The sequence below is a fragment of the Bufo gargarizans genome, chromosome 8 (assembly GCF_014858855.1).
Source record: "Bufo gargarizans isolate SCDJY-AF-19 chromosome 8, ASM1485885v1, whole genome shotgun sequence".
NCBI lineage: Eukaryota > Metazoa > Chordata > Amphibia > Anura > Bufonidae > Bufo > Bufo gargarizans.
In genome coordinates, this window is record NC_058087.1 from 73,567,381 (window position 1) to 73,586,258 (window position 18,878).

Genomic DNA, 18,878 nt, shown 5'->3' on the forward strand with positions numbered 1-18,878 from the left:
GGCTACCTGGGCATTGTTTCTGACCATGTCCATCCCTTCATGACCACCATGTACCCATCCTCTGATGGCTGCTTCCAGCAGGATAATGCACCATGTCACAAAGCTCGAATCATTTCAAACTGGTTTCTTGAACATGACAATGAGTTCACTGTACTAAAATGGCCCCCACAGTCACCAGATCTCAACCCAATAGAGAAATTCCAGTCTTGATAAATTCCCTCTTTTTGAATCCATCTGTGGTTTCGGCTTCAAAAACTGAATAAGAAAACCCTGAACAAGGCAAAACTCTACTAAAGTTCAAGGAGTTGTCCGGCCTTGGAGCAAACAATTCCAGAAGTCCTCCCCATCCAGCCAAACATAAAAAAAAAACTATTCACCTGTCCACGGCCCTGCACTGCTCTCTTCCCAGTTGTCTCCTGTCCGTGCAGGACCAGGTAGCAGCTTGGTTCCGTGACGCTAATCACAGACCTCAGCAGTGATGTACCATTCAAGCCATTGTGACAAGAGGCCTGTAATTGGCCACAGCAGTCATTGGACAAAGATCATTTCTGGTCCTGCGGGGACCAGAATCGGCCAGGAACAGAACAAGGCAGGAACCTGGACAGTTAAGTGGGTTTATTATGTTTAGAAGGACAGGAGAGGACCCCAGGGTTGTCAGCTCCAAGGCCGGACAACCCCTTTAAAGAGACTGGCTTATAGGATAGGATATTAGATAACCACCAGATATGCTAAGTACTGATAGATCTTTGCAAGTCCTCAGCAGTGCTGTAGTCTAACAATGAGAACCCTTTAATCTGAAGGGTTTAAAGGGGTATTTCTGTTAGAAAAAGTTGTCCCCTATCCATTTGGTACGGGATAACTATTAGATTGGTGGGGTTTGAGGGGCAACATACCCCAAAATAAATGGATACTCAATTCATTCTATATGGTAGCACTGGAAATAGCCAAGCTCTCTACTGGACTATCTCCAGCAATCACATAGAGATTGAATGGAGCAGCAGTGTGCATGCTGGAACTGCCACTCCATTAATTTGGGTGTATGGGCAGTCGTGTACCGCTAATAGAGGCAGACCATGCAGCTGCTATGGGGCCTGTGGAGGAAGGGGGCCCAGCCCTGCAGAAAAGCTCTGCCCCATTACATAGCTAAGTGTGAAAACCTAGCTAGCTGTGCAGAAGGACCTGCGATGATGTCATCAGCATGTGATCAGAGCAGCCATACAGAGTTAGTAGTTTTGGAGCTGAAGGACCTGTGATGTCATGTGACCAGGGCTGGGAGATGGAGCTCAGCGGTAGAGTGGAAAATGTAATGAAGCTACATGGGTAGAAACTTCTGTGTGTGCCTGAAAGAGAGGTGAGTGGTGTCCTGGGATAGCCCATAACATCCTATGAACAACCTGTTGGAGCTCTCTGGATCCAGCATTGCTAGAAGTTATTGGAGCGCCCACTGTATCCATTGCACCCAGAGAGCTCCAGCAGGCCGTACTCTGCTGAAACAGCTTGCTGGAATTAATGCTGGCAGTGTGAAACAGGCCTAAACTAGTTATGATGAGACTTGTAGTGCTCTTATCACTATTATGATGTTCTGCAGCAGCTGAGGTGTGTATTAGGCTTTGTTCACATCTGCGTTAGTGACGTTCACCGTTCTGCTCTATCATAGGAGCACAACATCGAAAATCACAGTAGTGCCATATCTGACGCATCCGGACATGGGGGCATAATTCAGATTCTTGCTATGGGGCCTAATGATTTTTATGTACGTCCGTGGTCCTTCTCCCACCATTCTAGTAATTATAACTTCTTACAACCAGGAATACCCCTTTAGCCACTGAAGTTGTGGTGGTCCTCCTTCTTTCCATAGTCTGTGGCATGCTGCTATTCTGGTGATAGTAACCATGCTCATGTCTCTCTGAATTCTGTTTATTCAGTTCTTCTGTGGCAGGGGGTGGGCATGTACCCTCAGCCCATATTTAGTAGATAGCTGATGAGTGACCACCCTGCATGTCCACACTTCTAGTGCCACGTGTATTGGCTACGTCGGAAAAAAAGGTTTGGACAGCAAAATAAAGCAAATACTGTATCTATCTGTCTAGAAAAGATTGTGGTATCTGACGACTAATTATAAAGTGATTCTCACCTTGAAGCATTGCTTCTATGAAAATGATTATTCCAGATCACCATACAGCGGCACAGGGTGTCCTCTGTACAGCCTCCTGTGCATGGCCTCCTCTGCAGAAGAATTTATACAGGTGAAGATATGCCAATGTTATTTGAACCGCTGGAATGCAGACATCATCTTGGCACAAAGCTACCTATATCTCAGATCTGAGGCCACATTCTTTGTAGAAGATTTATTGTACAAGTCTCATTAAGCAACGCGTTTCAGGGCTCCAGGGTCCCCTTTTCAAATTACAAACAGGACACTTGACAAATTCAGTTAATGCCTACTGAGTCTTGGGATAGGTTTAAGCATCAGTAGACAGATCCAGCACTATAAATATTTTTTTTAATAATTTTTTTTTTACCACAATGTGTCAAAAAACAGGCTGTAACCAAAATATGTTTTTGAGCCAAAAAATATATTGCTAAAGTCCTAGCACTGTCACACCCTGTCACTGCACTGCAGACTATCAGATATCTTCCAGGATGTGGACTTACCGACATGCCTCGTTTGCAGGAAGGCATATATTTACCTGTACAATATGTGCTTTACTTTCTAGGTATTTTAGTTTTGTGGTTACAGATTGTGTTGTAGTCTCCATTTTAGGCTACTTTCACATCTGCGTTTTCCTTTTCTGGTTTTGAGATCCGGCACAATTAATTTTAATGGGGACAGAGAACTGAAGGGAGTCCACCAGAATGCATTCTGTTCCAGTTTGTTGCGCTCCCATCCCGAACACAAAACCTCTGTAAGCAGACTAAACGTGCCGCACTTGTAAATCAATGGTGCTGGATCAGTTTTTTCCGGACACGGTATGTTCATTTTCGATGTAATACAACTGGATCCGTTGTGAACGAATGCAGCGGTTGTATTGGGCTAGGGCTACACGGCAACATGTGTCGCACCAATGTCGGTCAAATTTTTTTAGAATGAGTCTATGGTGTTGCACTGCGACATGCTGCGACTGCGCCACGACAGTAGCAAAAAATGCATCCAAGATGGATTTTTCTGCAACTGTCGCGTCACAGCATGTCGCAGTGCGACACCATAGACTATCATTATAAAAATTGCTGCACGACATTGGTGAGATATCAATGTTGCGCGACACATGTTGCAGTGTGGTTGTGCCCTATGTGTCGCGCAGCCCTAGCCTTATTCATACAGATGTGTTTTGCTGTGGTTTTGAGATCTGGCATGGGACTGCAAAAACGCATATGTGAAAGTAGCCTTTTATGGTTAATACAACTGCAATCGGACCTGTTTACTCTACAAAGATAATAGGAACCATTCTGCATCACTTTGCAACCCTTCCACTAAAGCTATCCATACACATTAGGCTACTTTCACACTAGCGTTTTTTTGCGGATCCGTCATGGATCTGCAAAAACGCTTCTGTTACCATAATACAACCGTCTGCATCCGTCATGAACGAATCCGACTGTATTATGTCTTATATATCCATGACTAATCCGTCATGAACACCATTGAAAGACAATGGGGGATGGATCCGTTTTCTATTGGGTCAGAGAAAACGGATCCGTCCCCATTGACTTACATTGTGAGTCAGGACGGATTCATCTTGCTCCGCACCACATCGCGGACAGAAAAACCCTGCTTGCAGCGTTATTCTGTCCGCGATGGGGATGCAACCAAACGGAACAGAATGTATTCTAGTGCATTCCGTTTCATTCAGATAGATTTGTCCCCATTGACAATGAATGGGGACAAAACTGAAGCGTTTTCTTCCGCTATTGAGACCCTATGATGTGAATGTGAAAGTAGCCTAAGTCTAAAGTTGATTAAATGGACGATTTCAACCAAAATGATTGTTCGTCTGGATTGTTTTAGCGAAGACTGGGTTCACACGTTCTGTTTGCGAAACCCTACCCTCCCATGGCTACCAGTGGTTACATGATTTTGTGGGTAAAGCTGAGGTCTTACCTTCAAAACCTTGCGGCTATTGGTCACTGCGGTTGGATGGAGTATCAAGCACATTTGGTAGCCCGAACATGTTATCTTAGCCCGGCTGATGCAGACCATCATTATCTGAAAAGAAGTTGGAGGAATTTAAATTTTTTGTCCGATTGACAAAAATCTTTTTTTCAAAGTCTGTGGGCAAAAGAGCATTCTGCTCGGTGACACATGTGACATATTTGAACAACTGTAACTATCAGTTTGGACTAAAGCCTGCATGGCTGTAACTGCCTGAGCATTCACTAGATCAGGGATACTCAACCTGCAACTCCCACCATGTCCTGCTGTAGACTGATAGCTGGAGGCTGTCTGGGCACGCTGGGAGTTGTAGTTTTGCAACAGTTGGAGGGCCGCAGGTTGGGCATGCCTGCACTAGATGATGGTTCGTTCTATCTAATGTGTATGACCAGTTTCATACAGGGAAGTATGGTGCAGTTTTGGTTTTGTTTCTTAAGACGAAGACAGGAGGAAATCTTTAGTGTTATGGCAACATGGGAGGATTTTCTGTAGCAGAATTTGTGCATTTCCATAGCAAAATCTGTGGCTAATCTGTATGTGTTATGTGTGAGTTCGTTGCAGATTTTAAAGGGCATCTGTCAGCAGATTTGTATCTATGAAACTGACTAACCTGTTCCATGTGCACTTGGCAGCTGAAGACATCTGTGTTGGGCCCATGTTCCTATGTGCCCACGTTGCTGAGAAATGTGGTGTTTTAATATATGCAAATTAGCCTCTAGGAGCAATGGGGGCATTGGCGTTACTCCTAGAGGCTCTGCTCTCTCTGCAACTGCCGCACCCTGTCCACTTTGATTGATAGGGTAAGGCATCACACCTGTCAATCAAAGTACAGGGGGCGCAGCAGTTGCAGAGAGAGCAGAGCCTCTAGGTGTAAAGGCAACACCCCCCTCAGAGGCTCATTTGCATATATTAAAACCTCATTTTTCTCAACAATGCGGACAACATATGAACATGGGACCGACACAGATGCCTTCAGCTGCCAAATGCACATGTAACAGGTCAGCCGGTGTCATAGGTACAAATCTGCTGACAGATGCCCTTTAATGTGGCTTTTCTGTGGATTTCTTCTTGCACTATAAGTAAATCCACGTTCATTTTTTTTCACAGCGTGTGGATTTTGTAGCATATCCACTTTGCTAGTACGGTAATACTGGGTGAATTTTTCTCCTACAATTCCACAACAGTATATCTGCATTAAATGCACCATGCGTAAACATAAAGAATAAAGGAAATACTTGTCATGAAAGGTAGGGAACAGTGTAGCCCTGTACTTTATCCCTATCACTGTCCCTACCTACTATCCCTACTAAATGGCGGCCCACAACCTGGTGACTGTCCCTGACTTGGCTAAGTTCAGGGGCCTAAACCAAATGGGTTAAAAGAGTAGTCAGATAGAAAGAGGTCAAACCCACCACTAGGACCGGATCAGAATCTAAAAGCTAAGTCAAATACACAGCAGAGTGAAATCAGGAGATAACATCTAATACCAAACAGTGTCCAATATCAAGCAAGGTCCAATAACAAGCAGAGTCAAATAGCAGGAAGTCATGTCAGAGGCAAAGTATAACAGACAGAGAAACAGGCAAAGGGTCAGCGATCCAGAGTTACAAACACTAAACCAGCTAGTGAGGCAGAAATACCAGTAACAGGCAACTGTGGTCAGCACCTGCCTGTTTAAATACCCTGCCCCCAGGAAGCATGTGACGCCGGTGCTGAGCCTGATTGGTTCCAGGTGACCTGCCCCACTGTTAACTGTGCTGGTTGCTGTAGCCATGGAGCAATGCCAACAGCTAAGTACATGACAATACTTTAGTTTCTTTACACCCAGTCCTTATACTGGCTGGGATCCCCAAAATCACTAGTACAGGGGTCTTGTGTGTGAGGTATTTCAATGGAGTGGAGCAGTTAAAGGGGTTATCCAAGACAAAAAAATGCCCCCCATATGCCCGGGCCCCTCACACTGAATCTACTTACCTGGATCGCTCGCGATACTAGGGAGGCTCATCCCCATCACCGCTTGCCATTGGCTGCCCTACCTGACCCCACATGTTTTCATCCGCACACGGGGAGAAGCAGCAGCGGCGGTGCATGGACCAGGAGCGGTGCAGGGAGCCAGGTAAGTAGATTCAGTGTGAGCGGCCCGGGAATATGGGGGACATTTTTTAGTCTCGGATAACCTCTTTGATGTCTATGGTCCTGATGGAGATAGCCCAGGGCTTTACTTGACCGTTTTCATCATCCACAAAGACATTTCAAACTCCTATAGTGTCATTCTTGTGATTGATGGTGTCCCCAGCAGTGGGGCCCCCAGCGATCAGGCTTTTGTCACCTATCCTGTGAAGATAAATCTCATTGAAGGGAGGGAAAACATCTTGTATACATCTGCTTATGCCCCATAGCTAATAACTTGTAGCATGTAAAGATTGCCATATTACTTGTCGGCCAATAGATGATAAATAACTCATAGACATGCTGGTAAATGCAATCAGAAGCAATCAATGCCATGTTTATCTCCTACTTTCCTCCCTTCCGTGCCCATATACTGCCAGTCTGCTTTTCCAAGTCTATCGATACCACAGCTAGCGCAGTGATGAACACAGCAGCCTGCCTCTCTTTCGATCTCTCGCTTTCTCTCCTCTGTTTCCCCTCTTCTCTCTCGCTCTGTGTCCATCATGCAGAACATACGGCAAGCAGCCTCAGAGGCCTTTTGTCGCCTGGGTAAGTGCCTCTCTCCTCACCCTTACCATAGTACTAAGGAGAGCATTTCAGTATGTTTTTACTCCCTGGCAGAAAACGATGACCCTTTGAAGATGCATCATGTTAATTTACGTAGCCTGCAGCTATGCACAAAGGCAGGTGCACCCCGGGGTACTGTTACTAGGGTGAGGCACTCATGTCCACCATTTCTGGGGTGAACACTTTGAACAAGCCCCTATAATGCATCGTCTGGCAGATATGCTGCAGGCCTAGAACACAGATAAGGGTTAAACAGCTGGGAGTGTAATCTGCTAGAACATCATCGGTTGAAGATATTGCAGACATTTGCGGTCTTTGCTATCTTGATCTCACTCCTATGTTGGTGCACTGTCCAGCGCGTTTCAGTTACAGTTCATTAGTAATTATCATTGAATACATGTGTGTGCATCATTACAAGATGTGTAGTCCTGATAAGTCATGCTGGAACCCGGTCCCAGCTCCGGCATGCTGAAATGTGTGATGCTTTTGTGCTCAAGGGGCTGGATACAAGCTGCCAAACGGAATTCTTGTCTCCAGGGTCCCTTGAGGTGACAGGCTTGTGTGTTCATCCATAAAACCTCATCAGCATCAGGGCCACACCGAGTGTCAGTCTTTGTAGAGATCTGGTTTTCGCAGGGACAGCCTATGCATTGGACTGTCAGGGTTACACCCTGGTATATTGTCCTTTACTGGGATTTATAAATGCATTCAGTAGTTTCCCCTAACCCCCTCCTCCTGGCCCAAGGCAGCATGTCAGCGTGCTGCACCACTGTATAGGTTTGGATCCTAAACGGTCTTCACCCCAGATGTTAGAATATGACTACTGTATGAAAGAAGTGACTTATTCCAGTACAAGTTTAGCTTTCAGTTGGTTAGTTTTATATGTAATAAGAGAAGTGAAAGCTGTGATCTGTTGAGAAACCTCATTGGAGCAAGTTACTAATATAATACTATTATTGGAAATACATCCTAGTATAATACTATTATTGGAAATACATCCTAATATAATACTATTATTGGAAATACATCCTAGTATAATACTATTATTGGAAATACATCCTAATATAATACTATTATTGGAAAAACATCCTAATATAATATTTTGGGGGGAATACATCCTAGTATAATACTATTATTGGAAATACATCCTAGTATAATACTATTATTGGAAATACATCATAATATAATACTATTATTGGAAATACATCCTAGTATAATACTATTATTGGAAATACATCCTAGTATAATACTATTATTGGAAAAACATCCTAGTATAATACTATTATTGGAAAAACATCCTAATATAATATTTTTGGGGGAATACATCCTAGTATAATACTATTATTGGAAATACATCCTAATATAATACTCTTTTTGGAACTGCATCCTAATATAATAGTATAATGCATAATAATATAATGTTTTTATTGATGCATCCTAATATAATACTGTTATTGGACACACATCATAATGTGATGTTTTTATTAGAAATATATCCTATTGTAATGCTATTATCGGAAATACATCCTAATACAATAGTATTAGTGGAAATGCATCGTAATAAAACACTGAAATGTGTCCTAACATAATACTGAAATGCCTCCATTCCTAATAGGATGCTGTTACTGGATATGCATCATTTGGCCTCAATAGTCTTAACCCCTTCAAGACCAAGCCAGTTTTTACCTTCAGGACCAAGCCACATTTTGAAAATCTGACATGTGTCACTTTATGTGGTAATAACTTTGGAACACTTTTACTTATCCAAGCCATTCTGAGATTGTTTTCTCATGACACATTGTACTTCATGTTAGTGATAAAGTCGAGTCAATATGTTTTACCTTTATTTCTAAAAAAAAAATCCAAATCCAAAAATCCAATCAGCTCTCTATGATAATATTTTCTAAATATGAATTTCTCTGGTTTTCTGACAGATAGTGGTACCTCACAAAATAGTTATTACTTTACGTTTACCATATGTCTACTTCATGTTTGCATCATTTTGTAATTGTTATTTTATTTTTTTAGGACGTTAGAAGGCTTAGAAATTTAATTTTAAAAAATAAAAAAAAAACATTTTTTAAGGACCAGTTCAGGTCTGAAGTCACTTTGTGAGGCTTATATAATAAAAACCACCCATGAATGACCCCATTTTAGAAACTACACCCCTCAAGGTATTCAAAACTGATTTTACAAATGTTGTTAACCCTTTAAGTGTTCCACCAGAGTTAATGGAAAATGGAGGTGAATTTTAAAGATTTTTCCATTTAGATAAGTTTTTCCTGCAACCCAGCATGGGTTAACATCAAAATAAACCTCAATATTTGTTACCCTGATTCTTACGCTTAAAGAAACACCCCATATGTGGTCATAAAGTGCTATATGGGTGCACAGTGGGGCTCAGAATGGGAGGAACACGTTGTTGCTTTTGGAAGGCAGATTTTGCTGGAATGATTTTCAGCCACCATGTCGCATTTGAAGACACCCTGAGGCACCCCAACAGTGAACAAAAAAAAAAAGTGACCCCATTATGGAAAATACACCCCCCAAGGAATTTTTCAAGGGGTGCACTGGGCACTTTGGCCCAATAGCCGTTTCATAAACTTTAGAAAGACTTGGCAGTGAAAATGAAAAACTTCATATTTTACAAGAATATCTCGCTTTAGGCTCAACATTTTCATTTTAACAAGGGGTATCAGGAGAAAATGCACCCCATAATCTGTTACCCATTTTCTCCTGAATACGTCAACACCCCATGTGTGGTTGTATAGTATTTGAAGACAGCCTGAGGCACCCCAGAACATAAAAGGAAATTGAAGAAATGCCTCATTTAATAAAATTACACCTTTTAATGTATTCATCTAGGGGTATAATGGGATATTTTTTTTTTTTTTTTTTTGGGGGGGGGGGAGCTATTATTGGATTGCCAAATGGAAAAATGCTAAACTGAAAATGTCTTCCTATGGAATAATTAAGAAATTAATTAAATGGACTGAATATCAGTGGAGGTATGATAAATTTGAAAGCACTCTCCAATGCAGAGGCCCAGTTTAGAGGGGCAGGTCTGACAGTAGTGAGTGGTGTCTTTCCTAATCCCTTTAACCGAGCAAACTCGACACCTTCTTTTGGGTCGCCTTTTTTTTCTGTGGGAAATGCTGCCCACATATTATTCTTGAAACCCCAGAAGCACTGCTGGCTAAAAAACTACCCTCTCCTTCCTGAACGCCAAAAATCTATTTTTTGATAATTTTTTTCCAGAGATTCCAAGAAGGTCCCCCCATGACCAGCTGTTCTGTGGATGACAAAGGCATTATACAGTGACACTTGGGTTAGGTACACAGCAAATTTTTTGTACTAAACTTTTCTTAAGGCACTGTAGGGCTGTAGTACCTGGTCTGAAAGATCGACTCCACCCATGAACTTGTTGTAATCCTGGATACACACAGGCTTGATGTTCTGCTCTGTGGTTCCTCAGACTGGGACTGGGGTGGACTGATCTGCATGGATGGTAGTTTACACAAAAACATCCTGTTTGTCCTTGTATTTTAGCAGCATTAAATTTCTGAGCAAACAGCACTTCTTTCCCCACGACACACACGTCTGGTCTATAAAATATTTAGGGAGCCCTTTTTTATCTCTTCTAATTGTGCCACATGTGCCACATGTGCCTATGCCTCTCTGGCAGCAAGGCACTTCAGGAGAGGGACACTATTGTAAAAGTTGTCCAAATACAGATGGTATCCATGGTTCAGCAGGGGGTGGACTAAATACCATACTATCTTCCCACTTATACCTAGAACCGGGGGACAATCGGGTGGCTCAATTTTGGAATCTTTTCCCTCATAAATTACGAAAGCGCAATGTATATCCGGATACACTTTCACAGGCCTTATACAACGTCACACCATACCTAGCCCTTTTATTGGGCAGGTACTGGCGGAAATGTAATCGGCCTGTGAAGTGGACTAATGATTCATCCACTGAGAGGCATTTTTGGGGGGTATATACGTGACAAAATTTGGAATTGAAGTGGTCAACCACTGGCCTAATTTTAAATAGTCTGTCATAACTGGGGTCGCTTGGGGGTGGTGGGCATTCATTATTATTACTGAAGTGTAGAAATCTTAGAAGAGCTTTGAAACGGGCAAGACAGTAAAGAGGGGTCTGATAAAGAATATCTTTGTTCCAATACAAATGTATTGTTGTTGTTTTTTATAATGCCCATGCTTAGGAGAAGTCCCCAAAACCTTTGCATTTCAGTCGTGTTAGTAGGGGTCCATTTGCGGGGGCCTTGAGAGATAACTGTCTGGATGGGAGGCAATAAATTGCTCTGCATATATATTTGTTTGTTCCACCAGCAAGTTAATTAGGTCATCAGTGAAGAATAATTGGAAAAAATTAATTTCACTGAAACCTGTGGTATCTACATTGATGCCTGGAGTGGCTGTAAATTCAGGCACCTGGGGCAGATAGTTATCTACAAGGGGGCATGAAGAGTCACTTGTATGGAGCTGCGACTGCGCACTACCCCTAGGACACCTACGAGGCGGTTCATCATTAGATGAATCATCTGAGGAAGATGAAACTAAAAATGTCACTTCATCTCCACTGTTGGAGTCAGTGTCCTCAAAAAGCATGGCATATGCCTCTTCGGCAGTGAAAAACAATTTAGTTTTTTTTTATCTATATATATTTATTAAATAAAACAGCAGACTAAAATACTGTATATCCTTTAGGATAGGATAAAAACTCACCGAGACACTTGGCAGTTATTGACAGGTGTCACAGGTAGCACAGATGGCTGGCGATGAGCCAGGGGTCTAGTATGGGGCACAGAGTAGTACCAATATTATGTAACTTGGGAGTGTGTGATGAGTGTCTTGATGGATGGACAGGCTGGTGTTACAGGTGTCTTGACGGACGGACAGGCTGGAGTGACGGGTGTCTTGACGGATAGACAGGATGGACTGACAGGTGTCTTGATGGACGGACAGACTGGAGTGACAAGTGTCTTGATGGACGGACAGGTGTCTTGACAGACGGACAGGCTGGAGTGACCGGTGTCTTGATGGACGGACAGACTGGAGTGAAAAGTGTCTTGACGGACGGACAGGTGTCTTGACAGATGGACAGGCTGGACTGACAGGTGTCTTGACGGACAGGCTGGAGTAACAGGTGTCTTGATGGACTGACAGACCGGACTGACAGGTTTCTGATGGATGGACAGGTTGGAGTGACAAGTGTCTTGATGGACTGACAGGTGTCTTGACGGACGGACAGGTGTCTGGATGAGGTGATGATGACTGGACAGGACTGATCTGTCACTGACTGGGGCAAATCAGGCACAGAAGAGGTAATTAGGGGTTAATTATGATTGAGGCAGGGGATGAGGCACAGAACTGATCTGTGTCACTGATTGGGGCACACAAGGGGTTAATTCACTCTGGTACGTATTACTGTACTGCAGCTTTTCACACTATCTCCTTCTCTGATCGCTTCACTGACAGGAATTGGGACGATCAGAGAAGGAGAAGCACACAGTCCCTCCCTAACCCCCCTGTACCTGCCCCGATGCGCTGCGATTGGTCCCTCTGCAGTAATGGACCAATCACAGAGATCGCGGCCAGGTCAGCGTTCCGATTCCGTTCCTGCCGGCTTCACAGGTTGCCTAGCAACCCCAGCACGCCGGTTTCACTGAACTGTCAGCACATCGATCTGTGCGCTGACAGTGAAACCCGATCACATACATGCACATGGGGATACGGTAAGGCACCACATTCCCCCACGTACAGTACAGACCAAAAGTTTGGACACACCTTCTCATTCAAAGAGTTTTCTTTATTTTCATGACTATGAAAATTGTAGATTCACACTGAAGGCATCAAAACTATGAATTAACACATGTGGAATTATATACATAACAAAAAAGTGTGAAACAACTGAAAATATGTAATATTCTAGGTTCTTCAAAGTAGCCACCTTTTGCTTTGATTACTGCTTTGCACACTCTTGGCATTCTCTTGATGAGCTTCAAGAGGTAGTCACCTGAAATCGTCTTCCAACAGTCTTGAAGGAGTTCCCAGAGATGCTTAGCACTTGTTGGTCCTTTTGCCTTCACTCTGCGGTCCAGCTCACCCCAAACCATCTCGATTGGGTTCAGGTCCGGTGACTGTGGAGGCCAGGTCATCTGGCGCAGCACCCCATCACTCTCCTTCATGGTCAAATAGCCCTTACACAGCCTGGAGGTGTGTTTGGGGTCATTGTCCTGTTGAAAAATAAATGATGGTCCAACTAAACGCAAACCGGATGGAATAGCATGCCACTGCAAGATGCTGTGGTAGCCATGCTGGTTCAGTATGCCTTCAATTTTAAATAAATCCCCAACAGTGTCACCAGCAAAGCACCCCCACACCATCACACCTCCTCCTCCATGCTTCACGGTGGGAACCAGGCATGTAGAGTCCATCCATTCACCTTTTCTGCGTCGTACAAAGACACGGTGGTTGGAACCAAAGATCTCAAATTTGGACTCATCAGACCAAAGCACAGATTTCCACTGGTCTAATGTCCATTCCTTGTGTTCTTTAGCCCAAACAAGTCTCTTCTGCTTGTTGTCTGTCCTTAGCAGTGGTTTCCTAGCAGATATTCTACCATGAAGGCCTGATTCACACAGTCTCCTCTTAACCATAGGCGTGCGCAGCCTATTGCATTAGGGTGTGCACCCTAAAGCACAAACACACACGCCCCGCGCGTGTATGTATGAATATATATATATATATTAAATCCACAGATCCTCCATAACAGTGTGTCTATTTTTTTTTGTACTAACCGAATACTTAAAAGACAAGCTTTCAAGAGTTTTCCTTTCTTCCTCGGTATGCTTGAGTATTCAGAAACAATCTATTCCTATGGGTGGGTTCACATCTGCGTTATGCCATTCCGTTATAGGTTCCGTTTAAAACGGAATATAACGGAATGGCCAGATGGAATGCAAAACTGAAACCTTTAAGAGGCATTCCGTTTTGCTCTATCCTAATAGAAGTTTATGAAAAAGCATAACCGATCCGTCTGGGTCCCCTTATGCAAGACAGAAAACAAAGTCCTGTCGACAGGACTTTGTTTTCCGTCTTGCATAATGGTAACCAGATGGATCCGTTTTGATTCCCATAGACTTTTATGAGGACGGAGAGCAAACGGAAAGCCTCCTGCAGAGTCTGCGCTGTACGAGAGAGAGAGATAGCAGTGGCTGTGAAGGGGAAGGTTCCAGAGCACAATGACAGCCCCAGAGCCTTTCTGCTTCCTGACCAACCGTATGCTGCCACAGCGCCAGCCTGCAGGACATCAGAGAGGCCTGGGGGCCACATTATAGCACCACTACATTTACTTATCAAAAAGCATCATACATAACCAAGCAAAAGCCAGAATATAATAAAAGACAAAAACATTAAACTACATTTATAATAAAACAATTTACTTACAAAAGAAGCTGTTCAGTCATCTGCTGTGCCGTCCTCTGCTTGCTTCTGCGGATTCTTTGCCCTCCTTTCTGTCTCTCCTCAGTGCGCAGGCGCACTGTTATGGGGGATCTGTGGATGACGCACTGTTATGGGGGACCTGGGGACCTGTGGATTACTGACACACTGTTATGGGCATCAGTGGATGGCACAATGTTACGGGGGCATCTGTGGATGACACTATTATGGGGGCATCTGTGGATGACGCACTGTTATGGGCATCTGTGGAGGACACTCCACTGTTATGGGCATCTGTGGATTACACACGGTTATGGGGACATCTGTGGATGATGCACTGTTATTAACAGTGCGTCATCCACAGATCCCCCCCCATAACAGTATCATCCACAGACCCCCCCCCCCCCATAATAGTGTCATCCACAGATATCCCCTTAATAGACTGTTAAGGGGATATCTGTGGATGCCGCTGTTATGGGTGGCAGGGGGATCTGTGGATGACACACATGTATGGCAGAGCAAGCATCTTGTGCTATATATGTGTCATCATCCACATCCACAGATATCTCCCCCCCATAACAGTGTCCCTGACAGTGTCCCTATTGTAAGACGGGCCCCGCCGTTCCTTATGTAAGTGAGCTATTGAGCTTGTAAATAAACTTGTGCAAAGTATATGTACTAGTTACTATCTAATAATCTGTCACTAACTTACTGGGACTGGGACAGTCAGGACTCCAGATAGTATTCACAATTACATCAGGTTTTCTTTTTCACAGACAGTGCACAAAAAGACATCACCATCCATTCACTGCCTGGGCATGGGCACTGGGCGAGTAGGCGGGCAGGCAGGCTGGCTCCTGCTCTTCAAACATTCAAACTAGGCGGCCGGCGGCAGCGTAACATGAGGTCACTCACTACGTCACGTCGCACGCGCATGCTCCTCCCACTTTATTAATGAAGGCAGAGCAGGCGCGTGACGTTACGGGGCCGGCCGCTAGGAGATGGAGTCACGGAGGCGGAGCACAGGAGCAGTGGGGGTGGACTGGATTCACTACAGTATGTGTCTTTGTGTCATAGTTAGAAGCTGTGCGGTCGCCGGTCACTAGTGCGGGGCTGGCAGGCGGCAGTGCAGGAGGCGGAGCACAGGGGTGTGATTAGGGTGTGCCCAGGCACACGCCTATGGTTTTTCTGACTGCACTTGGGGACACTTTCAAAGTTTTCCCAATTTTTCGGACTGACTGACCTTCATTTCTTAAAGTAATGATGGCCACTCGTTTTTCTTTACTTAGCTGCTTTTTTCTTGCCATAATGCAAATTCTAACAGTCTATTCAGTAGGACTATCAGCTGTGTATCCGCCTGACTTCTCCACAACACAACTGATGGTCCCAACGCCATTTATAAGGCAAGAAATCCCACTTATTAAACCTGACAGGGCACACCTGTGAAGTGAAAACCATTTCAGGTGACTACCTCTTGAAGCTCATCAAGAGAATGCCAAGAGTGTGCAAAGCAGTAATCAAAGAAAAAGGTGGCTACTTTGAAGAACCTAGAATATGACATATTTTCAGTTGTTTCACACTTTTTTGTTATGTATCTAATTCCACATGTGTTAATTCATAGTTTTGATGCCTTCAGTGTAAATCTACAATTTTTATAGTCATGAAAATAAAGAAAACTCTTTGACAAGGTGTGTCCAAAGTTTTGGTCTGTACTGTATATGTAAGTGATCTTGCAGGAAGAGGTTAAAATAATAAGGTGTATGCTTCACATAAGTGACATTACAGATCTGCTAGTACAGCTTGTTAACACATATAAACAGCCTCTGCTGTACTCACATAATACAGGCTACCATAAGCAGCAGCCTGGATTCTGGTGAGAATTCTGAAGGTTTTTTAAATATCAAATACACTTTTTATTGAAATAAAGTTTTTCATGTACAATAAAACACATATCTGGGTCAAAGAATAAAGCATTAGAAAAAATATATATATTTTGTATTCATTTTTTACAGTGATGTCTATAGAAGTAGCAAATGACATAAATCTTTCTATAATATAAATTCCCACCCCAACTGCCCTGCAGAGAGACGACTACATCAACCCATGTTTTAAAAAGTAGAATATAATATAACACGACAGGTACATTGTGGGATTGTTTTGCACGATGAGGTGCAAAAGACAGAATGTCAGGTGTGTCCATGGGTGTAGGCTAAGGCCTTAACACGCGCACTGAAGAATTAAGCTATATGCCCCAGAATGGAAAATTGCGCCCTTAAAGGGTCCCTCATTAGTGCCAAAGACGCCAATCCAGGAACTGCCAACCACACCTGCCACATTGCCATTAATTTAGCTGGACTTCTCCTTTTCATCTCTTAAATCTTAGAATGGTGTTCATTCAGCTCACACATTTCTGCTTAGTAGGAGCATGTTTAGACGGCACAATCTGCAGCTGGCAAACGACTAATTAGGTGTCTGCACAAACGATCTTATTACCCGATGAATGACCGAGTGATACAAATTGTGTCAGGATCCGTTCAGGAAAAAACGGATGGTTTTGCATGAAAGTTCATTCAGTTTTGTCTGCAATTGTGTTCAGTGTTTCGGTTTTCTTTGTGCTCGGGTGCAATCAGTTTTTGATGCATTTTTCATGTGCATGAAAAAAAACCCTGAAGAATAACAGTCTACATCTCCTAGCAGCCATCAGTGAAAAACGCATTGCATCTGGATGTCTTCCGTTTTTCACACAAGTCCCATTCTCTTCTGTGGAACGGAGCTGTTGCAGAATATAGAACATGCTGCGATTTTTTTCTGAACGCAGAAATGATGCGTGAAAAATGAATAGGTCAGGATTCAGTCCGGATACTATGTGTTTGCTTCATGCATTGCACCCGGATGGAAGTCTCGCTTGTGTGAATCACCTATGAAAGCTCATTAGCGATTATCTGGCGGATTCTCGTCAGTTTAAAGGGCTCGTGAAGCATTTATGCTATATGGGGCAGTACCTTAAGGCTAGTTTCTACAAACACAAATCCTAGGTCTAATGTGCCATGATGTTGATAGGTTCATTAGTCCGGTATTTGCATCCATAATACATGTGCGCTTGCATTTCTATGGTGTAAATTGGCCTTTAAGGATCCATTTAACCGACCAGACTGAGTAGGCAATAATCAGGAAGAAGCTGTTCCTTCCTGATAACTGCCTTCTTGTCAGTGGAGGTAAGGAGCTGCATTTACACTGTATGCGGACGAGCGGGGGCTACTGCAGTCATTCATCCCCATATAGATTCATTGTTCCTGGGCGGTGGACTGCTGTTCACACAGCATGATCTGCTGCCTATAAAAGATGATATAATGCTCTGCATCAACAATAAATTCACCCAATGAACGAGTGTTTTCTCATTCATCGGGTGATAGGCGGCACCTTTACACAGGCTGATGTTCCTGATAATCAGCCCAATAATAGCCCTGTATAAATACGCCTTTATTGTTATTAGAAAAATCTTCAGAACTGTCAGCAGAATCCAGGCCTTCGCTTATGGTAGCCTGTATAATGTAAGTACGGGGTAGGCTGCTTGGCCAAGCATGCATGTGTCTTGAACAGGGAATGGGAAGAAAGCCGCTGCTAGACACCTCTGGCAGCAGCGTATCCCCCTGATATCAAAAGATGTTAGCAGATCTTGGGGAGATATGGACAGGTTAGGTGTAGTGCCCTGGAGCAGGGAGTACTTTGACATTTGAACATTTGTGGACATTTGCCTATATCCCCTATGCAAAGTTAAAACTTTTTACTTTATTTCTCTTGAAAGGGTTAACTTATACTGTTTAATACTGTGTAACTGCATTTTCTATGTTGTAATATATACCCTGTTCATTATCACTATATTTACATGGCTCTGTGGAAGGGGTTAATGAATACTAAGAGACTGTTAGGGCTTTGATTGAGAAGCTGGTAATTTTCCACAGCTGCTATACGGTTTAAAGAAGACCATGTTTTGGAGAGAAAAACTGAGACTTGTTTACCACCATGTTCTGGGGGGGGGGACGACAAGACTTGTTTACCACCATGTTTTTTTTGGGGGGGGGGGGGGGCAGGCTTGTTTACCACCAAAAAGCAGACAGCCTGACCTTTTAAATGTCTGGTTTTAGCTATGTTGTTATGTCTGGAAAACCTGCTGTGTCATTGCTATTGAGTATCATTGAAGCTCTAATGTAAGTCTATACCAGATGGGAGCTAAAACAATGTATCTGAAGGTTCTAGTCTAGCAAAAACTGTATATAAGGAGAGCAGTCAGAGCCCCTAAGGTGTTGCAGTTATGGACCAGTGCTTGGAGGGGAGGCTCATGCCAGCCTGCATGAGTGACCAGAAGAAGAAGCTGAGATTGAGACGCTGAGCCACAGACCATGGGTCACTAACCCCGTGACCAAGGAGCCATCCGGACTACTGAGCTACAGACCGTGGGCCCTTGACCAGGATACCAGCCTTCTGAGAGAGAGAGAGAGGGACACCTAGCTAAGGCCTTT

The 18,878-nt window shown here is 43.6% G+C and overlaps 1 protein-coding gene across 1 annotated transcript in view; it reads left to right on the top strand.

Annotated features, from left to right (window-relative positions):
• Positions 1–6,802: 6,802 nt before the first annotated feature.
• The window catches only part of CDK15 (cyclin dependent kinase 15), a 225,216-nt gene continuing 213,140 nt past the window's right edge, over positions 6,803–18,878 (top strand). The window contains exon 1 of the mRNA XM_044304650.1: positions 6,803–6,868. Coding sequence (XP_044160585.1) covers positions 6,823–6,868 — 46 coding nt within the window. The 5' untranslated portion in view covers positions 6,803–6,822. The remainder of the gene's footprint in view (positions 6,869–18,878) is intronic.